Source organism: Hoplias malabaricus, chromosome 10, assembly GCF_029633855.1.
Source record: "Hoplias malabaricus isolate fHopMal1 chromosome 10, fHopMal1.hap1, whole genome shotgun sequence".
Taxonomy (NCBI): domain Eukaryota; kingdom Metazoa; phylum Chordata; class Actinopteri; order Characiformes; family Erythrinidae; genus Hoplias; species Hoplias malabaricus.
The window spans coordinates 8613769-8641366 of record NC_089809.1 but is presented as its reverse complement, the minus strand read 5'-3'; the positions used below and the strand labels follow the sequence as shown (position 1 = coordinate 8641366).

The 27598-nt window shown below is 38.7% G+C and overlaps 1 protein-coding gene across 5 annotated transcripts; it reads right to left on the bottom strand.

Annotated features, from left to right (window-relative positions):
- Positions 1 to 7: 7 nt before the first annotated feature.
- On the bottom strand, positions 8 to 27568 carry nbn (nibrin). 5 transcript variants are annotated; one of them, XM_066682744.1, is made up of 18 exons: positions 27380 to 27568; positions 20930 to 21028; positions 16369 to 16487; positions 15408 to 15535; positions 14984 to 15143; positions 14369 to 14472; positions 12348 to 12465; positions 10850 to 11040; positions 10035 to 10132; positions 9740 to 9878; positions 9158 to 9499; positions 7609 to 8281; positions 6892 to 6957; positions 5829 to 5984; positions 5588 to 5701; positions 4440 to 4489; positions 1666 to 1700; positions 8 to 174 (listed from the first exon to the last, which is right to left on the bottom strand). In XM_066682744.1, exons 1-17 carry the CDS (start codon positions 27420 to 27422, stop codon positions 1670 to 1672), a joined length of 2631 nt encoding a protein of 876 aa, XP_066538841.1. In that variant the 5' UTR covers positions 27423 to 27568; the 3' UTR covers positions 8 to 174; positions 1666 to 1669. The 5 variants fall into 5 exon arrangements, with proteins under 5 accessions (XP_066538841.1, XP_066538840.1, XP_066538843.1 ...); XM_066682743.1 differs by having other exon boundaries at positions 8 to 1700; XM_066682746.1 differs by having other exon boundaries at positions 8 to 1700; positions 9158 to 9496.
- Between the last annotated feature and the right edge of the window lie 30 nt (positions 27569 to 27598).

Here is a 27598-nt window from a genome sequence, read left to right as displayed (position 1 = left end):
AACTTTATAAAATATTTTGTTACATTGTTTGCCATCAGTGAACCTTGTAAACAACAAAAACATTAAAAAGGTAGTATGAGTAGCTTTTTTCATGAAACCTCAGTAGTAGTAGTAGTAGTAATGATCAGCCTTAACCAGGTCATTTGGAAATGTGGGGAGCTGCTAATTTGGCATCTAAGGGGCATAAGTTTAAAAATTGTATGTCAGCATTATCCATTTCATTAAGCATTTAAATGTTTTGAAAAGAAAAACAAACAAAAACAAATATCCACTGTTATTTAACTTTGAAATCATTATGTACAACACTATAAAACTGATTAGTTGTTTGAATATTTAATACATTTAAATAACAAACAATTTCCAACTTTAGAACAGCAGTGTAAGTCCTGAGCCATTCATTATCAACTTGATACTTGAAAACAAACAGTATACTAGAGGTACTGGGGCTTAGGGTTAGACATATCCGACATCTCTCAATAAAATATAGGAAAAACATTTAGTGTTGGCCATTGAAATGAATTCAACACATCTTCTGTTTCTAGGAGGAACTCTCATATCAAACACAAACATTGCAATTGTCATGCTTAATATTATCACTGTTCATTCTTTCAGCTCTACTGACCATACAAGGGCACTTTGTTGTTCTACAATTACAGACAGCAGTTCATCTGATTCACTGTTCTTCAATGCTCAGGATCCACACAAGAACACCATATTCTCAGCGCTGCAGTAACACTAACGTGGGGGTGGTGTGTTAGTGTGTGTTGCATTGGTGTGTGTGGATCTGACACGGCAGTGCTGCTGGAGTTTTTAAACACTGCTTTTTCACTGTCCACTCTGTTAGACACACCTACCTTATTGGTCCAACTTGTAGATGTAATTGCTCTATTCTATTGCTGCACATTTTGTGTCGGTCGTCCTCAGATCCTCCATCAGTGGACACAGCACAATAGGACGCTGTTGGCTGGATGTGTGTGTTTGAGGACTATTCAGTCCAACATAACTCCAGTTGCTCTGATGTGTCTGATGAACTCATACTAGCACAACACACACTAACATCATCACTACCATGTCAGTGTCACTGCAGTGCTGCGAATGATCCACAAACCAAATAATACCTGCTCTGTTGTGGTCCTGTGCATTGAGGAAAAGAGTGAAAAGGGGTTAAAAAATGTTCGTAGAGCAACAAATGGAACCAGGTCTGTAATTGTAGAAAGACAAGGTGAACCTGTATGGTCAGTGGAGGCAAGAGAATGGACAGTGTGTATAGAAACAAAGCGATGGTGTTATTGTTATGGCTGATCAGTGTGTATTCCCAAAAGAACAATAACTTTTTAAACATACTAAATGTATTAGTAAAAATGTTACCTGCTGAAAAATAAAGCACTGCCGTTGTTGTTGTGGTGGGGACCGTGAATGTGTGTGTGTTGGTGTGTGTGTGTAGCAGAAATGTGTGGCTTGTGAGTTAAAGATACTTATTCTACCTTTTTTAAACAAAGTTAAACAAACACAAACTATTTATGGCTTATTTTGAAATGAACTGAAAAAACTGAATGTAGTTTGGAAAGGTACTCAAAACATTCTTAAACAAGCAACACACTTTAAAACAGTGGAGATTTCTTGAAGATCATTAAGCATAGCATACAACCTCCAGGTCCAAGTTACCTTTTCATCTTCTTTTGGAAGACCTTGGGTTGTACCTATTTAAAAAAACAAACAAACAAAAAACCTCAGAAACACCAAGGCCAAGGTTTAGAGTTAGAAAGCTAAAACAATTAAATATTCCAGATATATAAATGATACATCATTAAAATGTGAAATTTGAACTGGTGTACACTATCATCATCATCCAGCCAAACCACCCTTCAATAAAATACCACTGGGACAATTGGCCCAAAGGTGGTGGCAAAAAGGAAATGACAGAGCAAGAGGGGAAAGACAATGATACACAGAAGGCCACTGTGGTACACAAAGAAATAACATGTGAAAGAACCTTAAAAATAACATTTAAAAACAGCTGTGATCAAAATCTGAGAGCAGTATTCATCGTACCAGAACAGTAGCTCTTCAGGACCTCAGCCTGCAGAACACCAACAATTTCTCACACTGCTCTGGTTTGATTTTTATGCCATAATTTTCAGAACAATTTTAACATCTTCAAAGAAGCTGTGCTTTACCCAAAAGTGTATCAAAGGCACAGTCTTTCATAAAAAACTTTCTGCATCTGGGAGATGTTTGCAAGGAATTACTTGCATGTTGCCCAGACAAAACTGGCAAACAATTCCAACTGCAGTATTAAACTGATTCCCCACCGAGTCTCAGTTACACATTAACTACCAGCATTTTTGGGGTGACTTGAATGAATTAGTATTATTCCAGAAATCATATTCATGGAGAGACTAACTTCTCCTAATTTGTAATTCCTTTAGCCTTCATCCAAACAACCTGCTCTCACTGGATGTCAATCACCTTGGAGTGGACTTCCTTTGTGACAAATGATTAAGACAGGATTTGTCGGATAATGAAGACAGATAAGTGCCAACAAGTTAATTGTAAATTTAAGTCTATGTAATGGGAAAGAGAAATAGGCAAGAGAGAGAGAAAAACAGAGACAGAGAGACCTTTTTTTTTTTAGTGCACCTTTGTGTGTCTGCCCTCGTGTTGATGTTCTCTCTATGCTTGATTGGCTGAACATCAGAGTTCAAACAGTCTGGAGTCAGCTGGTGGCTAGCTTGGTGTGTGTGTGTTTGTGTGAGAGAGCGTGCATGTGTAGTGCTTAAGCAGGAGAAATGGCACCACTTAAAGCAGAGCTTACACTTTAGCTGGATTCCGTCTCTAGGCAACAACTCTCACTCTTTAACACACCGTCTCCCTTTGCTTGCCCTGTATAACACACTCTCAGGAGATGGACTGTGACGCAAGACGATCTATGGCCTTCATGAAAGCAGCATAAAAGTTCGCTCCCAATTAACAATGCAAAATAACGAAAAGCAGGGCGTATAATAAAGAATAAATAAGATACCAAGAATCCATTCCAAAGTACCATTATACCATTCACAGCATGTAAAACATTATTTTGGTCAGCCCTGGAATGCAGTGATCTCTTAATTCAAATTCTGTTTACAAAAGAGACATATGTGGTTCTACAGGTGACATTGCTTACAACCTACACCAACCACATTTCAGTCCAGCAAGGTAGTTTACATTAAGAAAAATAAATGACTGCCAAGCAGATGTTACATTAAACCTAGAGGAAGTACCTTCTAGTTCCTTAAAGTGGTGTAACAGGGAGCTGTAATTGCAAGGTGGTATGTACAGAAAATTCCCAGTTGAACAATTTCTGGGCTTGCCACTGTCTCCTAGCTCTGTGCGTCACAGCATCCTAGTGTCTGAGCCAGGATTTGCTTGTACTGTGTAGCTTAACAAAAGCAGCAGTCTAACAGGCTTTGGCCCTCAGTGTGCTGTGACAGCTTATTGTCTCTGGGTGAGCCACCTTGATTTGCTGAGGTCAAGGGGCAGCAAGTGGTGTAAATGTTTGTGAAGTCTGCTACAGAGGCATTTGTGACGGTCTGCAAAAAGCTGCCAAACAGGATTTTTTCAAGAATAAGTTTTGGTTCTCTCTTTACAGATCCATTTTTTAAATAAAAGTGTAGAACCATTGTAAAGTTAAAAAAAAAATCTACATAAAATGTTCTCCACCCATTTAAGGTCTTTCCTAGAACCTAGTACCCGCACCAAGAACTATGGACATATATTTGGTGCAAAACCCCTGAGCACCTGTGATATTTGTAGCTGTAGAAAATAGTCACACACGTGTATCAGTTAAAAAAAAAAATAAAATTCAGGAGTTGCAAACCTGTATTTTTTTTTTCCTCTCCCACAAATACAACTTAACAGTTACACCTTTAGAAATTCTTCACTGCTGGTGCACAAATCCAGTTCCACACACACACACACACACACACACACACACACACACACATAAGTACAAAAAGATCATGCGCTCAAACTTTTACTACAGTTGCAGCGGTAAATATGGTGCAAAACACATTCACACACTCGTATAAAACATGCACAAAGTTGCACATTCACAAACCAATATGTGAATCTGTGCAATGCGAGTTACACACCTGTATTTATTTATACACACACACACACAGTCAATGATTACACCTGCTCGAATCTGCAGCTACAAGTCTCAAATGCTGTCTTTTTCACTTACACCACAACTTCTGATCAGCGAACCCTTCTGACCAATCAGAGAACTCGCTCTGACTATTTTCTAAAATTACAGATTTCACTGTCACAGTTGCTTAGGGGTTTTGCACCAAACGTACCTCCATAAAGAAACCTTTAAAAAAATGTACTTGATCTGTAATGTAGTTGTATAATAATGTAGCACTATAACTTTAACAGTAAGAAAGATTTAAAATATTTACCTGAACAAATCATCTCCAAGAGTCACCTCCTGTTCTTGTCTTTTCTCCTCCTGAAAGGAAGCAATATGCATTACATAAGTCTCCACATGTTATTATGCAGTGCATTGTAAAACTTTTAAGTTTCCTAAACGTGAGCTAGAAAGAGAGCTGTGAGGGTGAAGAATCTATAAATTAGAGATTTTTTGGGCCGATACGATAACCAATAATTAGCACCTTGGAGCAGCCGATACTGATAATTATCTTTTTGCAATTTAAGCAAATTTACATTGGATTAAAGCTAAACAGATTCTTTTGATGATTTGTCATAGGACAAGCCTTTTTTCAGTAGTTGTGTATTCCTGTACTTTTAAATGTTAAGTTTATTAGCTGTAGCTCATTTATATTTTTATCAAAGATTTACTGCGGGTTCCAGAGGGGCGCTAATTAGTGCAGCACCTGGTTTGTTTTGGAGAGTGATGGAGAGAGCGGCATAAAGCGGCTCCAAGTGAGCGAGGAAGAGTGTGTTTGTAATCGTTTTTCATGATGTTTCCGTAATAAATTCAGATGCTAAATGACCATCTATTTTCATGTGTTTTATATCAGAAGGGCTCCTGCACTGTGGTGGTTGAGAGTATCTTTCTGTTGTTTTTCTGTTTCTCAAACACCTGCTGTGTGTGTGTGTGTGTGTGAGTTTACATCACTGTGTGTGTGTGTGTGGGAGTTTACATCGCTATCTCTCTGTGTGTGTGTTTACATCGCTGTGTGTGTGTGTGTACATCGCTATCTCTGTGTGTGTGTGTGTGTGTGTACTGAGCGTCGCTGATATTTTAAATCAGTTTTCACCATGGAGAACTTAAATTCCAGAGACTGCTCTCTGCAGGAACTGTGCTTTGAATTACCACAGACACTTTGCAGAAAAAACTGCACAGAACTAAGAAAGAAATTAATGTAAAATAGTGAGAGTAACAAGGCCCTGAATAAATTTCAGTTTTTTGCTGAAAACAAACCATGTGTTTTAGTAAGATATCAGCTGCCTCCAAAAATTAGCATCACATTAAATTCCACAAGTGCAAAGTAGCCCTGCATCGATACTGCACAAATTAAAACTTATTTGTCTAATAAATATTCACTCCCTTCTCCTATATTAAGTCTCTCTCTCTCTCTCTTACCTCTGCTGCATCTCTCAGCCACTCCTCCAGTTCTGGGTTTTTGCTGCGAGTATGAGCCACAAGGTCTGAGCCACCAATGATGTTGGGTAAGCCCTGAAGACCAGGAACAGGCATCTAACAAACACATGCATGTATTAAGCAAGCATTCAGATGCATAAAACAACAGAAGACATAACATTAATCTTTCTGAAATGTATCAATATATGCAACATTACTTAAACCAACCATTCCCATGCCTGACCTTGCGGAAGCGCTTAAAATTCTTGTGGTTGGGATTACGGCTCTGCAGTGGCTCAGACCTTGTTCTGAAGGGTGCGCTCACAGTTAGGGATTTGAACTGAATTTGCAAGAGTCTTCTGGGAAGCTCAGAGTCATTCTCAGAGCAAGATGCTGAGTTCTACAAAAACAGAAGTATAAGGGCTAAAAGAAGGTGTTAAGATAATACATTCTGCACCATCACAAAAAGGAATAAAACTGTACCAAAATGGTCAAAGTAAGGCTGTGCCGTATTGTATTATTCGTGATAATATGGTCATGATTTTTTAAATAATAATAAAAAAAAATAATAAATCAGTATTGTTATAATAGTGATATTCTGACTTGTTTTACATAATGACTTCATGCAATTACCCATTATATGACATACATTCCAGTGTTTTGACTATGTGTATTTTGCGGCAGTGCGCCGCTGCTTAATTTTGGCTGCCACGCCATCAGAATTAAAATATGTGAATTACAAAAGCAGGGGGCTTTTATTTTGGAGTGAGGAATACAGCGCCTACTGCACTGCTTCTGAAGGTAATGAAGGTAGTTTGTTTTTATTTTTTTTTGTAAAGTACTTTTGCAATGTATGTTGCACTGCACTGTTTGAAGCGGGAGTTTGAGTGTGACTGCCGCCACTGCTAAAAAAAATGTCTAGTGGAAACAATGCATTCTTTACATGAGAAATTTAGACACAGTGACAACTGGAATTTTCTCCAAAACAAAAAGGAGAGTGACGTCAGTAGTGCGTAGGTGGTTTGATTATTAAACACCAGATGTACAATAAACCATGTTATTATGGAAGAAATGAAAGAAGCCTTAAGAACAAAAAGGGGAAACCAGTGCCGCAAGGCGGGAATACACCCTGGAGGGGGCGCCAGTCCTTCACAAGGCAATAGACACACACATTCACTCACACCTGCAACGTGTGTTTTTGGACTGTGGGAGGGAAGCAGAGCACTCGGTGGAAACCCACGCGGACACAGGGAGAACACACCATGCTACATTTATACCACACACACACAGACACACACACACCTTACCTTGGACTCCTGCTTGAGTGTTTCTACCTTCATATCTTCGGAAAAGCCTTTGTGAACTTTAGATGTCTAAATGTAAATCAGACACTTTAGTTCATTTTTGAAAATATAAATTTAGAAGTTCATTATTTTCAGCATACGACGCATAAAGATTTGTATATTTTTGCACAGTTTAAAATAAATAAATAAATAAAGGCCACTCATTGTCTTTCAGCTTTGTTTCCCCTGTGAAGCCTTTGTGTCAAATTAGAGTTTGTTAATGTTAATATATTCATTTCATATGGCAAAATGTACTCGTTTTCTCATCAAAATATAAAATATGTCACTGTGTTCATTGTTTACATCATGCTAGCATCTGTTAGCATCCTATTGGCAGAAAATGTGTCTTCTGTTAACCAAGTGTGACAACAAAGCTTCATGGTTTTAATGCCAGCATTTAACACATCCTTCTACCGTCCATACATTCCGAAATGTTGATGCAGGTATGACTTGTTTGTTCCAGTTCAATTCACTGAGGAATAACTTGTGGACGCCCTCTAGTGTTTTTTCTGTCATGTTTTTTTTTTGTTTAAGGAGAATTAAGTGGCCAGGCTCTTCATAAACTGACTCTGATGGCAGTATTGTGATGGGGCAAAGATCAAGAATGGAGTATAGAAATATATGGTTCCCAAGTTACTTGACACCAAAACCTAAAATATGTAAAATCAAGACTACACTCACCACAACAAAGGAAATTTCCTCTTCCTTTACATCTTCAGATTCCATTCCATCCTTCCTATGCCCTGAACTGCTCTCTCCACGTTCCACATCTGTTGCTCTGTTGGAAGTCTGTGGCACCCTCTCAGAGTCCTGGTGGTTTCTGGCTCTGGGCCTGTCCTGCTCCAGGTCCTGGCCCTTAGTGGCTGTTTTCTGTTGTTTCTTTGCTCTCTGCTGGTTGCTGGATGTAGTGTTACTGTATTGCTTTGAGTCATCTTCCTTACTGGCTGCACTGCTCTCTCCGTAATCCACACGTTGTTTCTTATTGGCTGCAGATTGCACAGGTTCGTCCATGTCCATGGACATGATGGACTCAAGCTCCTCGAGGGAAACGTCCAAATCATCCTTCTCAGCAGGCACCTCTGATCCAGATGGCTGGTCCTGTGTCGGCTCCTTCCTCTTTTTACTGCCTGAGAGACTGGAATCACAGTTCTGGACCTGATGGCCCCCACTGGGACCTGAGCTCATGCCGGGTCCAAAGCCCAAACCCAGACTGGCACTGAAATTTTGGTCCATGTGTGAGCTTTGCACAGATGAAGCTAGCCTGGCTTGCTTTGTCTTGTCCTCCTCATCCTTGCATTCTCGTTTTGAGAGCTTAGCCTCTGAAAGCTCCAAATTAGGGCTGCCCTCTCGTAACCTGAAGAGAGGCACAGTTAAGGTATTTTTGGACAAAAAAAAAAAGCGTTTTAACTAAACTGTTTTTTATTTATTTATTAGATTTATACTTAGATGTTTTGTATTAAATACTTGAACAGTGGTTATTAAAATAAACTGCATATTCATTATGGTCAAGCTGAGATGAAAAGTTACTTTTAATGGAATTACAACATGATTAAATCAACTTAAACATCTACTGTTTTCTCTCTGTATTTGACGTTTGTTATTCTGAGAACAATGTGCTGGGAAGATAGTGATATTTAGTGCAAAGCTATGTAATATTACGTAAATCTTAGCTGACATTCGTAGCAGGCTCAGGATTAAAAGCCTATTCAAACAGAATATGTTTTTTTCCACACAACATTTTTAACATAGTAGAACATTCACACCTATTCTGGCACTTTTTTTGTTTGAACACTGTAAAAAAAAACGAAGGAAGACAATTTATAAAATCCTGACTCTGTGTATACAGGCCTCAAGGAGCCTACCCCAATAAATTCATAAAGTCTAATACAAGCGTTAGCATTTATGGTTAGGGTTACAATTAACAGCGAAATGAGAGCTGCAAGTATTGTGATTAAATTGTAACATACGGCTGACTTTAGAGAGGAATTATTATACAACCGTGCCTTCTGAGACATCAGTGGAGTAAGGCTTTATATTAGGACCGTATCTATAGTGTATGTGCATAACATTACAGTAGAATTTCTAAACAGAAACGCATGCAACATTTATCAACAACATTTGGTAAGCACAGGCAAATAGCACACTATACGCACTGTAATAAGCCTCAACACTTAGTTATAACCACACAAGGCATATTTCTGCTGGTTTTGTTGTAGTATGTAAGACTTGCCTCTTTTTGCTGACGGGCTGGAAGAAGCTTGTGAGAGCTGATTGTTTTTGGGGGGATTTTTTAAGTGCTGCTGTGCCAGTGCTGTTCGGAGGGGCTGGGCATTTCACACTGGTGTCGTTCCTCCTGTCAAGAAGAGCCGATTCTGCTTTTTTCTTTTCCAGTAAACTTTCACTGCTGCCGAATGTTGTCTTCATAGAATCTGAAGTGGTGTTTGGCCGCACGGCTGAGGGTTGTCTTTGGGATAATTTTGATGATGGCCTTGTTGAGCTCGGTGGATTACATTCTACAGGGCGTTTCTCTGGGGTCTCACCAACAGATGTGGCCCCAAGTGCATCCAGCCTGCTTTAACAAAAGCTAAAGGTTAACTGATTTAAATTGTTCAGCTGAATGATTAAAATATAATTTTTAAAAATCAATAATTTGCCAAATGAATCCATTTTCTTTATCAAAAATTCAGCTTGAATTATTCACTAAATATGTCCACATAGATTTATAGAGTTTTCCAAATACTCTTTGTCCCTTAGTGTAAAGCAGGCTAAAATGTCACATTAGTCCCCATGATTACTAACTGCTAAATACTACCTGCTGACATTCTGAGAAGGCTCTGTGTTGACCACATACGCTGTGATATTCTGGGAGACCGCAGGAAGCACAGTCTCTTCCACTGTTGCATTCTGGGTTAGTGTTGCCTCAGGAATTGCTGATCTCACTCTAACAGAGTCTAAAAAAGGGCAGCGTTCTCGTTAAACGTTTGTTCTTCATAACAGTAATCTATTTCCATCTATAGATACCAATGCAATTTAATTCAGTCTGTGATGCAGGAAATTGACACAACTTTCAAATGCACAACATACAAATATGGGATATATGAGCACACCTGGATGCTCAGCAGAGCAGGGATTGCAGTAGGTGAGATTACTGACATAGATGGCAGCCAATCCAATCTCAGATTCCATGATGAAACGCAAACCGTTTCTAGATACGAGAGAGAGAGAGAGAAAGAGAGAGAAAAAAAAAAGGGAGAAGGAGAGATGTGTGTGGGATAAGACACCATTTTAAATTGCAAGAACAGGGCTTATTTAAGCTATAAAAATGAATATGACTAATATACATTATAGTTTAAACAAACAATTATAAATATGCATATTAATATTAATAATATTAAAAATTTGCGACTCATTTGAGCCTTTTCAATTTGTTGTTCTAAACAAACAGTGAGTTGATCTTAAATGGTCCCCATCTAGAGCCGTTTGTATGGTCTGTGTTTCTTGTGCAGTGTGAGGAATTGCAGAATGAAGTGTGTATTGCTCCTGGCGTGGAGAGCAGTGTATGTACAACAGCTGATGTATCAAAAAGAAGAGTGAGCAGGAATTTGCATCTGACTAATTACCAATTTAGATTTTAGTCCAGATACTTATCATTAAACACTGATTTTTTTTTTTTTTTTTAAATATCTTAATTTTACATTTATCTCCTGGTTTCATGATTAAATATTTTGTTAGAAACCATGACAAATGGGCCTCTACACTTGTCAGGAAGCCCAAAAAAACATCAACTTTCAAACCAATAGCAACATAAATGAATACTGAAATATTTAATTTATTTGGACCAGGCTTAGATCACAGCTTATCTGTCCTTACTTTAGACTAATTTGAATAATGCTAGATCAGTCAGGTAAAACATAAGAAATACCTGTGTAAAATTTGGCCCACTGAGTCAACCCACTTCTTCATGGTGGGAGTCACAAATGCTTGGGAGGATCCTGTTCCCACATCAACAACACAAGTTCCTGTAGACTCCAGAAGTGAGAGAGGCAGAGAACCCTCCTCTAAAAGCTGGCTGCTGCCACCTCCGCAACTGATGGCCTGACTTAAACGTTTCATCTGAAGGTATTTAAAAATAACAATAATAATTAAGAAAAAACTAAAAACGTCCTACGGGACCCTATTGGCTAAGTACATTACATAAAAAATTTGCATATTCCCATGGCACACTCATCCATAATTAAGGCAGTCTACATTTTACTGGATTCAGTAACATCAACTAAAGCTTGTAGAACAATGAAGAATCAGAAAGACTGCCATTACATTACAGCAATGCCTAAATAGTCAGACATCTCACACACACACACCCCTCCCCCCCACCGGAAACATTCAGGGTTTGTACAGTTTGAAAAACGTTATTTATCTTGTTCATAAATATTCCATTAAAATATTTTTGGTACATTTTACTACAAAAGAAAATGTGTTTAAATTCTGTGCATAACATTTTCACTTTCACTTTAGCCCCAGTGCTACGAGGCCGAGAGTCATGAAGAAAACTGTGCAGGTGAGAAGTGAGAACACAAATGTTTATTTATTCTGTCAACTATGGGTTTTTAATTTTACAATGGTATTTTTTTATTTTTCATAAACTACATTCAATCCAACTTTATTTCATTTGTATCACAATGAACCGTCAATTTCAGGGCGATAACTCTAGAGTGTAATAATAGAAATGAAGAATTTAAAAGCAACTCTAGCAACATTTCAGTTCAAGTTTGATATCATTGTTGAAAGAGTTTAAAACCATACATTGAAGACTGTATATTAAAATATTCAAGAAAAATATGAAAGGCTAGCGATAGGAAAACAAATAGATTTCAAACTATTTATCTAAATTACGAATAGTAACATGTTCACCTCTGGTTCAAACGTGAAAGCAAAAAAAACAAATACCCTAACAAGAGCAATAAGAGCTAGTGAATAACAGATGAGTCAGAGGTGAATAATATCTTAATATACAATGATGAAAGATGAAAAATGATTGGCCAAAGTCTGTCAGAGGTTGTTTAAAAAGAATGAGAATGATATGACAGCAATGGGGACACATTAGTGAGAAATGGTAAAGTATCGTAGAGAGAGGTGCACTATGATCATAAATGAACAGTCAACAGAAACTGAAATCTAAAGTCCTAATGGTGGCCTGTTTACTAGTCTCCATTCATTTTATTTAGAGTAAAGTCCTGCACAATGTGTGTCTGGAACAGTGGTCAGTGACTTTAAATCAAGAGCAGAAATGGAGAGGCTTCCAATGGACCATGTCAACTAATTTATTATTAGCACTTTAATAGTTACCGTTATATGAAAAGTGTACAGTGAAGACAAAAGGCCTTGGAATGAACTTAAATAAATTAAATGAAACATCTTGCCTGTTTGGCGTTGAGGAAGACAAACGTTTTGTCCCTGAAGACAGACTTTCTCTCAGGTCGAGAACTCAGGTCTACATCTTGCTTTGTCAGACTGGGCTCATCGATCTCTGGCTTGAAGCTGGAAAACAGAAGAGTCAGTGTCAGGGATCAGACTTTATTAGTTATCTTGCAGTTTCCTCTAAACACATTAGAGAACAATTTTCACTGTAATGTGGTACAACATACTGTGAACATACTCTGATCAGCCATAACAGTATGACCACCACGTGTTTCAACGCTATGTCCATCCTCTATGACCTTCACTGATTTTACAGGAGCACTGTAACAAATCTGTTGCTCTGCATACTCTGTTTGACCCCTTTCACACTCTTATTCAGTGGAGTTTCTAGGCAGGAACATTTCAGTAGACATTAAGGGATGTGCTATTCTTTAGCAGTCACTATCGTGTCCATATATAGAATTTTCTTGAAGGGAGAAATTAATGGTGCTCTCAATCAGATTTAGAATCAGAGTCATAATTACGTTCCTCCAGGACCATAGTGCACAATGTTACAGCACTAAAGAACAGCTGGGAATATATTATGGCTATTTATAAACATCCTGGGTTTTAAAACTGAGAAGGCTCTTGCAAAAGCAGTTACTAAACATTACACAGTTCAGACTCTTGGCCTCCAAGGTCTCTCCTTTATCAGCAGAGATTAGCAGGATGGCATGCCCGTCCTTCATGGCGAACAGGATGAGGAAAACAGCCTGAATGTCCTGCAGTCCCAGTAGCCCGTGCAGTGGCTCCTGCGCTGTGCGAAACCACTCCACCAAAGCTGAACACCAATCACCGGGTCTTCCCTCCTCTGAGGGGTTAATGTGTAGCTCCAGAAAGTGGAGAACAAATGATGAGAAGGGCAGCCAGCGATCGGTCACTTCATCCACCGCATTCCAGTGGTTACTCCCCCACTTCGGAGGAACTGCACACAGCCAGCACCCGAGCATCCAGAGGCTTCTGCAGAAACTCAAAGCTGGGTATTAGCCATTCCTCATTCACGGCAAGATCTGATCCACGTTCATCTTCATGAGGAAAAAGTAGGAAACAAAGAAGAGCTGCCGAAGCGGAAAAAGTGTATAGGCCTCGGAGTGGTCGCTGCAGGTTAATGCGCCGCCATCTTGAAGAATTTACTTACATAATAAATGTGCACAGAGTAATTTATTTGAATATTTTCTTCTTCTGAAAATCACTGGATCCTCTGAATTACAAGTTTGTAATTATATTTTACTAAACGCTAGCTAAAACTGCTCTGCACTTAACTGACATTAGCAACTTGGCCAAAATACCCCACCCTCAAATCAGCAACCTTCACCAATGTGGTAGTTAACGTAGGTAGGGCAGTACTACCCTAGACTTTGAGTTATTAATAGTGTTATTTAACAGCATTAACAAAGAGAGAAGTGTCAGTGTAACACATAGGACTCTTAGCTTCCGTGCAGCATTATTACTAGAATTAAAGATCATTTTTCATTCTAAAGATCCAGTCATATTCTGGATAATTATATAAACAGAAACTCACAGCTTGTAATTTCGGTAAGTCCTTAAGACCAAGATTCTAACGATTTATACATCAATGTTTGCTAAAAGTGTTCACAATAATGAGACTCATGTGTGATATGGTAATGTCAGAGTCATCAATGAGCAATAATTAATGAAGCTGTCATACAGCATGGATTACAAAGTGAAGTTGATTTAAATATGGAAAATCAAAATAACATTAGCTCAAAACAGGTCAAAACTTGTTTATTCATTTTCAGTTATTGGTTATGAATAACTACTTGTAAAATCCTACATTGGTGCCTCCCAATTTCACTGTGATTGGGGTGATATTGCTGTAAGAAAAACATCAATTTCTGTCTGTATAATTCTCCAATTATAAATTACCTTTCTAAACCTAGATTTGGCCATTTTTGAAAATTATTATACAGATTTTTGAAAGAGCTTTAAACGTTGACTTTAAAAAAGAGAAATAAGAACTTACTCCTCAGTCTTAGGCAGAGTCTCCTTCTGCTGCACAGCTTTTTGGAACTCGGTAAAGAACTCTGGTTTTACTATGGGCCGACAGGACAGGAGCGCGCAGATCGTCTGCACGGAAATTGGAAAAGTTTCCTTTAGCACAACTTCAGCTGCTTTATTATATATTTGACCAATGCAGATTTATGACTACGTTGCTATTTGAATATGAAAAATCAGCAAACATCTGCACAGCTCCTAATTCAATGACTGAATATTACACAAAGTCATTCAGAATGGTTTGATACTGGCTCTGATTTATTTACAGTGGTGATGATGGGTACCAGGGGCTGTAAAAATGCACATGTATTCTAATTATTTACTCTATTTACTCTCTTTTAGGAACAACAGCATTATAAAATACTTTTGAGAGCATAGAGGCATTAGGCAGTACATTCAGAGTCGTTTAATATTATAGTCTCAGTGGTCTTGTTCCCATCGTCACCAGTGTATTCAATTTAACTGGAATGTTCCTCTAGTGTATTCTACATAAAACCATTCCGAATGACAGTTTATATCTTGATTTAATAATCTGTAACACTTGAGGAATCTCTAGAATGCTTCATGTAAATGTTCTACTGACCTTAATGGTGACCTTCACAGTGGGCATTACGAGGTGAGTGCAGTCCTGTGACCATGAGTTAACAAGGTGCCCCCCAACACACTGTATGGCCTGTGAGAGAGCCCTTTTCCCTTCATTATCAACACAGGATGAACAGACCACCACAGAGTTCAGCTCCAGCCTGAGAACGCAAAACTGAGCGCGTTATTATACAGTTTTATAGAGAGACACAGTTTCAATAAATATTTTTAAAAGTACAATATAAAATTATAATTAAAAAATTCTAAATAACACAAATGTTGAACACAAAATTTAAAGATACATTTCCCATCATGTTTATAATAAAGTTAAACAGTTCCCCCTACATAATATACATGTTGATGTGATTTTTAGATTTGTTAAAAAGCAGTGCAATCTTAAACAAATACGTGTAGGGGATACACACCTAAACTTGCTTTGAAAAACTCCAAAAGTGATTCTGTCTCCGACGTGCAGAGTCTTGGTGGAGCCAGCTGCCAGCTGTTCATCGTTAACAAAAGTGCCGTACTTGGAGCTGTCCTTCACTACGACAGACTACAACACAAAACCAGTCAACACTTTTCTCCCTTAGAGGCACAAAACAAAACTTCACAACATTGTGAGCTTGTAGATTGTGGACATTTTAGTGATAACATGGTACAAATTTCAGAGATGCACAAGAACACGAGGCTAAGGATGACTATGTTGGCTATTGCTACAAAACCTTTTTTGTTGTTGGGAGTTGTGTGAGTTTTACAGGTAGTTTCAGTGAAGTGCACTCGTGTTTTGCTCTCTTAAATCTACAAACCCCATTTCCAGAAAAGTTGGGACATTTTGTCAAACAGTACATTTTATTTTTTATATATATAAACAAATTGTAATTTGATGTTTGGAATAAACATGGGCAAAATAAGAGTTTTAGAGAGCTTACAGAATATTTAGAATAGTACAAATCTGTCTCTTACTGGAAATGTACGGAACATTCTGAAGAGGAGAACAAGGCCATGGATGACTGAGCAGTTCAACAGCACCAACTTATTAGCAGTGTGCTGCAAGCTATAAATTATAAATTTGTTCATATTTATAACTCACAATCAAGTTGATTAAAGAAAACACTGGTAAAATAAGGTTCATGTAAAATAATAAAAGACAGATTCTTGTTTTTATTGTATTTTAATAATAACGTCCCAAATTTTCAGGAAAGGATGTTTGTTTTTAACAAAAAATTGTACTTTAAAACACCTAGACATACACTATTTTAATCAGTACAACCCAATACTGCACTCTGTAAGAAGTAATAAGTGACATATGAAAGAGAAGGAAATCTCTCAATCTGCCTCACTAAAAGTTATAAAACACAACACTGTCATGAAGCTGTGAACCCTCACCTGCTCGGTGACTGTGAGGTGGGCATGGACACGGCTGATAGACTGGTCATTGGCCAGTAGGATGTCACAGTTCTTACGACCCACTACATACTCTTTTCCAGGGAGAAGGTTAAACGCCCCTAGATTTAAAGACAGTACATTTAGTTAACCATAAATCCATTTCAATATCCACAATATCAGACTGGAATCTGAAAACAACGTACTGTATACAATGCAAATAATGAATATATACATTTTGTACAGTAATAATCTTGTAATACAGTGAACAGTCCACATTTACAGTGACATCTTGACATCTTTTATGCCTCTTTTCCTGAATACATTCATTAATTCATTGTCTGTAAATCCAATTCTGGGTCGCGGTGTGTCAATAGCCTACACCGAGCCACTAGGCACAAGGCAGAAACACACCCTGGAGTGGGCGCCAGGCCTTCACAGGGCAACACACACACACACGTACATGTTCACTCCCACTTAGGGATACATTTAACACACCAACTACTTGTGTGTGTTTTTGGACTGTGGTAGGAAACCCATGCAGACACAGGGCGAACACACCACACTCCTCACAGACAGTCACCCGGAGGAAACCCATGCAGACACAGGGAAAACACACCACACTCCTCACAGACAGTCACCCGGAGGAAACCCACCCAGACACAGAGAGAACACACCACACTCCTCACAGACAGTCACCTGGAGCCGGGCTGGAACTCATAACCCCAGGACCCTGGAAATGTGTGACCTCCAGGATAAATATCATTGAAAACTGAAGGTTCATTAAGATTTTAAAGGGGATAAAAACCTGCAAGAGTGATCATTTCAAAGTGTCTCATTTTCAGATCGAAAAAAGTTCAGCTTTTAATAATAATATTTCACATGAATCAACATTGTCTTAAAGTTTTACTAGGGCAAATTTAACCTAGCAACACAGATCTCATAAACTGGCCGTCTGTGACATGACATTCAGTGTACAAGCAGAAAACCTGTAAAGGGAAATGTGCAGGTCGTCTTTGTACCGAAAAAACAGGCATTTATCTAACTCTCCAAAATCAGTACCTGACATTCCTAACGTTCGAGGCTGAAAGCCAACACGTGTTCACAAAAATGTCCCACTATCTACTGAAAACCTCAAATATGTAGAAGCTGTAACTGTAGCAAACAGGGCATAAACTCCTCATTAATCTCCTCTCAATAGAGAACATGTTGGATAAGATATTATTCATAACACGTTTGGCCATGTTTTTCTGTCGGCCAGGAAAATGAAAAATAGGATATTTGTTCTTAAAAGATTAAAAATGAATGAATGTTCACTTCTTTTTGGAAATGGCTTTGGGCTGTTGCTCATTTTCACATACAGTTATAGCACCATCTACTGGAGGCAGAAGGGAGGTGAGGAATAACTGGTGGGTGAAAAATTGCACACTTAAAAATGATGGTTCTACACGGGTTTCTTTATTAAAGGAATGTGTTTCAATTAAAACCCTGAACTCTTGAAGAACCTTTGGCGCGATTAAAGGGTTTTTCATCATAAAATGGTTCTTCAGATTAATGGAGAATGCGCTATAGACTGATAGTTCTATATAGCACCTTTTAGAAAAGGGTTCTATATGGCACCAAAACGGCTCCTCTGTTGTAACGATGTTAAGCTTGTAACAATAAAGGATCCGTTTTTGTCAAATAGAACCACTGATAGCACATTCTCCATCAATGTGAGGAACTGTCATGATGCAAAAAACCCTTTAATCATAAAAAGGTTCTTCAATAATTACTTCCTTCAATAAAGAACTCTTGCAGAACCATCAAATTTAAGTGTGTGTATGACATCACAAGTCTTCGTTTTTAGCCTTACTCCTACAGTTATACTACAGTAATACTCTACAAACTAATACTCTACACTCATTGTCCTCTCACTTGGTTTCAAAGCAATCAGGATCCCCAATGTGCAGACTGCAGTGACACTGATGTAGTGTGTGTTGTGTTAGTGTGTGTTGTGCTGTATGAGTGGATAAGACAGCAGTGCTCTTTGAGTATATAACTACATCCACTTTTGTACAGGAACGCCATGTCCTCCCTAAGAGCCCATAGTGACACGTGTCACAAAACATTTATAAGGTCTGGAAAGTTCCATACACAGCTTTATCCTTCACTAGGGCTGTGCCACATCGCATAATTCCCAATATTATCATCATAATTTTTAAAATGATTTTTAAAAAATCTGTATCGTGATATTAGTGATATTCAGACTTGTTTATGTAAATGATGTCATGCAGTTACCCATAATACGCCTTACGTTCATTACATGAGTCATTTAGCCCCAGTGATGTACAGTGGAAAGTGGCTTTGAGGTGGAGGAATTAGCTCTAAGCCTTTAAAACTATTAATACATATTAAATATATTTAATTTAATATAATTCACATTAATATAACATTGATTTTGTTGCAATAGACTGTTTTTGAAATATCATTCTTTATCTGTAACCCTTATCCAGTTAAGGGTCGCAGTGGGTCCAGAGCCTACCTGGAATCATTGAGTGCAAGGCGGGAATACACCCTGGAGGGGGCGCCATTCCTTCACAGAGCAACACATACACACACACACACACATTCACACCTACGGACACTTTTGAGTCTCCAATCCACCTACCAACGTGTGTTTTTGGACCGTGGGAGGAAACCGGAGCACCCGGAGGAAACCCACGCAGATACAGGGAGAACACACCACACTCCTCACAGACAGTCACCCGGAGGAAACCCACACAGACACAGAGAGAACACACCACACTCCTCACAGACAGTCACCTGGAGGAAACCCACACAGACACAGGGAGAACACACCACACTCCTCACAGACAGTCACCCGGAGGAAACCCACAGACACAGAGAGAACACACCACACTCCTCACAAGACAGTCACCCGGTGGAAACCCACGAAGACACAGGGAGAACATACCACACTCCTCACAGACAGTCACCCGGTGGAAACCCACACAGACACAGGGAGAACACACCACACTCCTCACAGACAGTCACCCGGAGGAAACCCAAGCAGACACAGGGAGAACACACCACACTCCTCACAGACAGTCACGCGGAGGAAACCCACGCAGACACAGGGAGAATACACCACACTCCTCACAGACAGTCACGCGGAGGAAACCCAAGCAGACACAGGGAGAACACACCACACTCCTCACAGTGACCCGGAGGAAACCCAAGCAGACACAGGGAGAACACACCACACTCCTCACAGACAGTCACGCGGAGGAAACCCACGCAGACACAGGGAGAATACACCACACTCCTCACAGACAGTCACCCGGAGGAAACCCACAGACACAGAGAGAACACACCACACTCCTCACAGACAGTTACCCAGTGGAAACCCACGCGGACACAGGGAGAACAGACCACACTCCTCACAGACAGTCACCCAGAGGAAACCCATGCAGACACAGGGAGAACACACCACGCTCCTCACAGACAGTCACCCGGAGTGGGAATCGAACCCACAACCTCCAAGCCCCTGGAGCTGTGTGACTGTGACACTACCTGCTGCGCCACCGTGCCGCCCTGTTTTTTTTAATTTATACAAGTTATCGCCATAATACCGTAATCGCCCACCCCTATGCTTCACTTTAAATCGTGACATTTACAGAATGACAGTGTGCTTGGTGAGTACATAGAGACCACGCTAATTTTAAAAGCATGTTTTGTTTCTAAAATGTGTGTTCCAAGTTTTATTTTTGTTTATTACAGTTCAAATGATTTAGTAACCTGGCCTATGTTACATACAACACATTTTGAGCCCATATCAATAATTAAAAGTTGAAATACAAGTTAATAACTGGCTGTTGTGATGTTTTATTATAATCATAAATACCTGCAGCCACAAACTTTCTTTTATCACTCTTTTTTTAAATCCTACTCCTGACCACTACGTCTGCTGTGGCCGTTTATGATCCGATCAGTCTCCAGCTACATCTAGCAATATTTAAATGAAACAGTATCCTACACATACCCACCAAGGCTGCCGTGGCATTTTTAATGTCATAGTCGGATTTTAACATAACATAATTACAACATAATTACAGAATATGACCAGAAACCTGCTCCACGTTGTTTCTTTGATCTGTTTCATACTTCTTATACATTTGCTTAATGGTGAACTGAGTCTAGGCTCTAATGGGCAATTTTGTTTGTCCATTTTTGTTCTATTGTAGATATATTGATGTCTGATGTTTGAACTGCGTGTTAAGCATTTTATAGAGCACCTCGAAATTTTTACCAGAAAAAATTGCACTATAAGTTAAATGGGCTTTTTATATATATACAATAATAATGTTAAACACGGCTTTGCTCAATTCTACGCCAAAGACGAAACTAATGAATACGTCGCGTAAATATCGTGCGCTCATTTAACGGTCGGATTTGACCATTAGCCACCCAACCTCCATTTAGACGTAGCAGCCCATTAACCTACGCTCTTTAGAAAACATACACACTCTTCAGATCTCTGCAGCTACATTGAAGTCTGACTACAACCACCACAAACTCCCACCTGATTCACTCTCTGTTGGCTGCAGCTTCCACATGGCGCAGTCTTTCAGAAACTCACAGCGGATCCATGTGACTCCTCTCTCCGCCAAGGCACCCCTCCCTGACAAACACAACACGAGCTTAGAGACAAGGAGCTTTTTAAAAAACCACACCAATCTTTTACCAATAACTTCTGTAAACAGCCTCTACGTACGCGCCAACTTTACACCGTCCTGTGTGTGGAGTGACGCCTGAGTTTCAAAATAAAAGTCTTGGAAAAACAGCAATTTTCTACTGGCTTGAACAAACTGAATCCCGATTCATCTCATAAAGATAAACTCAGTTTATTATATATTTAGAATTATTAAATTGAGTAATAGTGTTTTAAGTCTCTTTAAGAGGGCTCCACACTCCCTTCAAAAGCAGAGAAAATATTTTTGAGGATAATATTAAAGGATTTAAAGGAACACGAGGTAGGATTTGATATTTTTGCTCCTGAGCTCCCCCTAAAGTTGCAGAGTAATTCACTTTTACAGCACTCTCCTGAAGTCAAGTGTGTGTTGAGAGGGCAGTTTCTGCAGCGCTGAGCCCAGAGCAGCAACAACAGGGGCTCTATTCTCCCTATTACTGGTCAGTGGAGCATCTCAATGATTTTGAAGCTGTAATTGTAAGATAAAAAAAAAATACTAATTAGTGTTCCTTTAGATATTCCCTTAGAATTCCCTTAAAACTGCACGATGTGCTTTAAATTTATTTTTAACTTATACAAATGTGACGTACAAATGACATGATTCATATAGTTATTTTAGCAATGGAGTCGGCGCAAGTTTATTCCTGAACGGAGAAAACCTGCTTGGAAATCCGCACGCTGCAGTCCTTGTTTCTCTGCCTGGCCAGTGGCCGTTACCTTGATTATTGCACTGGTGTGCTGGTCAGGATTTGGGTAGGTAGATGAACTATAACAAAAGGCATGCAAAAATGAGTCTGTGAGGCCCGTGGTGCATTATCCCTGTGTCTGTGTAGGTTTCCTCCAGCTGATTTAGTTTCCTCCATCAGTCCAAAAACACAGGTTGTTCAAAATTGTCCATAGGTGTGAATGCATTAGTGAATATGTGAGTATGTGGTGTCCTGTGTTAAAATGATACAATGCGGTGGTTGTAATACACAACTAATCAAACATCATCAGTATCTAACCTAATGTTTATACAGTTTATCGCAATCCAATCTTCACAGCAATGTTTCATTATGTGGTGTAAATCCATCCCAAAAGAGTAGTGGCTGCAAAATGGAGAAAAGGAAGTATAGGGGCAACAAACTCCCAATTTTTACTCTAGAAGTATTTTAGTAATAAAGTAATTTGGCCATATTGTGTAATCCTAAATATGAAAAACATTTAAACAGTGCATGTGCATGTTCATTTGGCATCAGTGACATGAACTGTCCTAATAATCACAGTTATTACACTGTCCAATAAAGCACAGTTTATATGACATTAATTAAATGCTTTTGGCAAAATATATTTATATATGCAGATTTACACACATTTTCCCCTTCCCCACAAAAACTAATGTCAATCAATTTACTTCTTTCAGTTTTAAAGTTAATGGAGATGATAAGAAATTAAAAATTAATACGTTTATTGATTAGGTTCATATGCATAATCATGTCATATGTGCTTCAACCATGTGAAGTTCAGGGTCGTGGTGTGTCTAGAGCCTGCCAGGTGGGAGAGTGTGTCTAGAATCACAGGGCAACACACACATTCACTCACACACCTACGGACACTTTTGAGTCGCCAATCCACCTACTAACATGTGTTTTTGGGCCGTGGGAAGAAACCAGGGCACCCGGAGGAAACCCACACAGACACAGGGAGAACACACCTCTTGATCACACGGTCCCCTGGAATGGGTACCTGGAGCTGTGTGACTGCAATGCTACCTGCTGCGCCACCAGGCCACCTCCATTTGAAGTTAAGTACGCTCAAATTGTCTCGTTTATGTGTTTCTAACATTTTATTGCATACCGGTAAATATGGACAAAAGCTATAGATCACAGAGCCAAAAGTGTTAATAAGGCCTGAATTCGGTTCATATATTTGTTCAATAAGCTTCATGTATCGTTCATATTTCTGAAGAGCAAAGTTTAAAAAAATCAAACATATCAAGGACCAAACATATATTCTTTCAAATCTATTAAAAATAGACCATTATAAATGTTAAAATATCCAGGAGTGGGATTTTGTAAAACTGTTCTCTATTAAAGGTGTAATGCTGTATGAAATTATATTTATTTCAATATAATATTGATATATGGCTTGAAAGATTTTGAAGAAAGAAGCATCATTAAATGAATAGAAAAACAAGAAAATGAATAGAAAATAAAAGATCACATGTGAAACCAGGTCAGGCAGTACATCTCCAAAATGAAAGCATATTCTAAACATTTATTTATTTTGTTTTGTTTTTATACACACTTGCATTAAAAGTTTATTGAGTAGGGATTGCTTTTCATTTTAGGGCACATCATATTCCCAGCTTAAACATATAATACAACAATGAATAAACGCTCTTAAATATTATTTCTGCCATCACGCCACGTTAGAGTGCAGTGCAGGAGGTAGCTTCTGAAAGTTCTTTTCAGGTCAGCTTCAGTACTCTTCAAATAATCGTTCTCATAGCATTTTCATATATTCATTAAAAGTGTGTTGGTGAATTAATGTGAACTTATTTACATCAAAAAGCAATGTGCACATTAATATCAAAGGTCATTGTAATTACTTAAGTCCATTTATTTTGAAAGAAGACTGGATTTATTCAGGATGTTTATTTTTTGCCTTCATTTATTTGTCTTTTAATATAAACAGAGTTGTCTGGACAGTGTGGGTGTTTACTTTTTAACATAATCTTTATCTAATGCATCTTTGTCATACTGTCAATACCACAGAAGGTTATTTTGACCCATTTCCATGTTTCTCTGCTCCCTAAAAACAAAATTAAAACATAAAGTGCTTTGGTAAATTGGTTCTTTGTGAGTATATTAATTAAAATAAATATTTTATTCTTTTTTAACTACGGAGAAACATGATGAAATTATAATTAATGATAATGGATCCTACTTCATAGATGCATCCGATAGAGAACATGTTAAAATCATTATTTTGAACTCAAAGTGCAATATTGCAACTTTCAATAAGTACATTTCCCACGAGGACCTCATTGTCTTTCCCACGGATTTATATTAAAGCTGTACATTGGGTTGAGTTGTTTTATAGTTTATTGCAAGAGATTCTTCGTCACGTATTCACGTCATTCTAATAAACGCCAGACATTTCTAAGTATCAGCAGAGGGTTGCTTTTTTTCATGCTGACACAAAGGTCACACATTTGAGTTGCACGTGTGCCACATAAAACAGAAAAAAGAGAACACAAGCCTTTTCAACACATGCAAACGCTTCGCTTGGTGCCGTTGAACAGCCAAAGAATCAAAAGATTAAAATTCTATTAAGGAACAGAGAAATGCAAATCAACAATTATATTGAATTGTGTTACTTAGTGTTGGGAAAAGTTTAAGAAAAGATACATGCACTTGCACAAATAAAGTGAGTGCATTTCAACCAAGCTTCACTCTATGAACTTCAGGTGTGGAATGAGCCGTAGAAAGGGAGCGTATAGTAAGGACATGTAGTTGGAGATACTTTTGCTTTATAATGCAGTGTTGACTGGCTTTTCAAAACTGATAGGTCATATTGATGATAAAAAGAGCAACTAAGGCCCTTGTCACACTTTGAATTAGCATGTGTCTTGGGTAATCCAATCATAAGTAGACAGCAATAAGTAAGTAAGTAAGTAAGTAAGTAAGTCCTTCACACTCTGGGGTTTCAGAGCATTTTTAAATTTTTTCAAATTTTCCTTCTTAAATTCGCCTTTCAAAGCGCTTGAATATAACACAATGCCTGTATCGTGGAGTGCACAAATTTTCAAACGTCTTTTCAATACTGATTGAACGAAGAATGAAGGGTTTCTGACATAAAGGGTAATAATCCTTAGTGATTTCCTGAGTGTCCATTGGTCAGTTTCACAAATAAAAATGTAGATGGACACACAAATTCAATAATTATATAAAGTGAGAGGCAGGGGATGTGTGTATCATGTGTGTCTCTTTGTATAGCTTTATAACTTGAGATGCAAGTCATGTACAGCCTTGCAATAAGAAAGCACTGGATAGGAAATGTCTGAACCATTCTTCTGCTCTGTACTGTTTCACAGATATGAATTAAAAGCACAAATGCTGAATGTGGCATGTTCACCAACCCCAGGGAAAGAATTATCCGCTGATATATTTGAGGAAATAGGCAAAACAGAACATTTGCAAATACAAATAATAGCTGCTGGTGGTTTCACAACAATGGGCAGGCTTCCCAAAGGCCTAGACCTCAGCATCACTTTTAGACATGACTGGAATCAGGAAAAGCAGAAAATGCAACCAGCTTCCGAGACTAAACTTTGGAGGCTTGGAAAATATCCCTGCAGATTTCTTAGAAAGAATGAAAGGAAGTTTCTCTAAAAAAATATGGAAGCATTAATAAAGGCAAGTTTTGACATACTTTGTTTACAATTCTTTTAAATATGAAATGTATCTTATGTGTGATGTGTTATGATCGGAAACTTTAATATGAATAAGGACTAGTGAAATTTTCTCGCAGTAACAGACTAACAGAGCAAATGAGCACAGTACCCTACCTCCACTGACGAAATCAAATGATCACAGACGAGAAAAACGAAAATTCCAGATGCCAACAACTAAATGTCTCGCTGTCCACTTATGATTAAATCATTTGTGATGGATGTTTACACCAAGTGTGAATAGAGCCGATGAAAACAAAACTAAAAAAGCTGAATGTTGTTTCAATTAACAGTTGTTTATAACTTTTGAAGATAGTGAGTGAAGATGCACGAATAGGGACAGAGCAGCATTGTTTCTAATTCACAGTCTTTCAATAGGATCCACACAGATCTACAGAGATCTATTGCAATGTGTAAAACCTATTACAAGGGTCCACTGCTGTTGACAAAAAAAAAAAAAAAAAAAAAAAATACAGTTCTTTGCAAAAGTTGGTGGCCACCCTTTATGTTCATGGGTTATATTTATTCTTAATATCAGAAACAGATAAAATATTTTAAAATAGATTAAACAGAAAACTATAATATCTGTAATTTATGTAATTGGATGTATCTGTTATTTATGTGTTCATACTTTATCTTTGGCAGCTTACATCTACTGTACATTTCCCACCATTTTAAGCTTAACATCAGTGAGGTACAACTATGTTCTGCTATCAGAAGATTCTGAAAAAAATTCCCTTTCAAAACTTTACACAAGCAGCCACATAAATACGTTTCCTTTTCTTGTGTATCTAAAAATGGGTAAATATGATATTTCATTATCTGCAACTGCTTATCTAGTTCAGGGCCACGGCAGGTCCGGAAGGCAGGAATACACCCTGCCCTCACAGGGCAACATGCTCACAAATATGGACACTTTTGAGTTACCAGTCCACCTACAAACGTGTGTTTTTGGACCGTGGGAGGAAACCAGAGCACCCGGAGAAAACCCGAGCACCCGGAGGAAACCCATTCACACACATGGAGAACACACCACACTCCTCACAGACAGTCAACCGGAGGAAACCCACGCGGACACGGGGAGACCACACCACACTCCTCACAGACAGTCACCCGGAGGAAACCCACACGGGCACCGGGAGAACATACCACACTCCTCACAGACAGTCACCCGGAGGAAACCCACACAGACACAGGGAGAACACACCACACTCCTCACAGAGAGTCACCCGGAGGAAACCCACACAGACACAGGGAGAACACACCACACTCCTCACAGACAGTCACCCAGAGCAGGATGTGAACCCACAACCTCCAGGTCCATGGAGTTATGTGACTGCGACACCTACCTGCTGCGCTACTGTGCAGTAAAGACATTTTGATTTCTAACAGTTGTACTTCAAAGTACACTGATTCTTTATATATATATATATATATATATATATATGTGTGTGTGTGTGTGTGTGTGTGTTGATATATTCTTTTCTTCAAGTATGTGTGTCAATGAAAAACTAACTTACTGGACATTTTTACTGGAAACTAAATAAATAAAAGGGTGGTCTCCTTGTTTTGCACAGCACTGTATGCATATGAAAATGTGCAGAATTTAACATGGAAATATATATGTGTTCTTGTGTCTGGTTAGTGGAAGCACTGTGTGACACTTCTTCATACTGTATAAATTCTTCAGAGACAGCATGTGTGTGTGTGTGTGTGTGTGGTGGGGAATAGACAGTCTGGATCGACAGACAGACAGAGAGAAAGAGGAAAAGGCCGAGTAAGGCTGAAAGCCAGCACCAGAGTGTTAGGCTCAGTCCAGAGAGGTGCTTGACAGGGATGTTCCTTACCTCCTCTCCATCTGTACCGGCTAACTGAGAAGTCTCTTATCATAAAATGATCCAGTCTTCAGCCTTTCTGTGGACTGTTAGATAGTTGAAGTTAGAATTGTTCTTTTGGAGGCATCTAGGTCCTGCCTAATGTAAGTCCCAGAGCCATCCCATTTACCTCAGAACTCATTTGTCCCCTTTCCCTTCCTGTATTCTGTTCTGTCCACTGCCATCTCCTCT

Bases quoted from the DNA above. Each gene is read 5' to 3' on its own strand.
- nbn (XM_066682743.1), bottom strand. From the start codon at position 27,422: ATGATAAGAGACTTCTCAGTTAGCCGGTACAGATGGAGAGGAG. The intron at 10,133-10,849 runs GTATTTCTTATG...TCTCGTATCTAG, and splicing joins GTGGGCCAAATTTTACACAG to AAACGGTTTGCGTTTCATCA. The intron at 9,879-10,034 runs GTGTGCTCATAT...GCCCTTTTTTAG, and splicing joins CTGCTCTGCTGAGCATCCAG to ACTCTGTTAGAGTGAGATCA.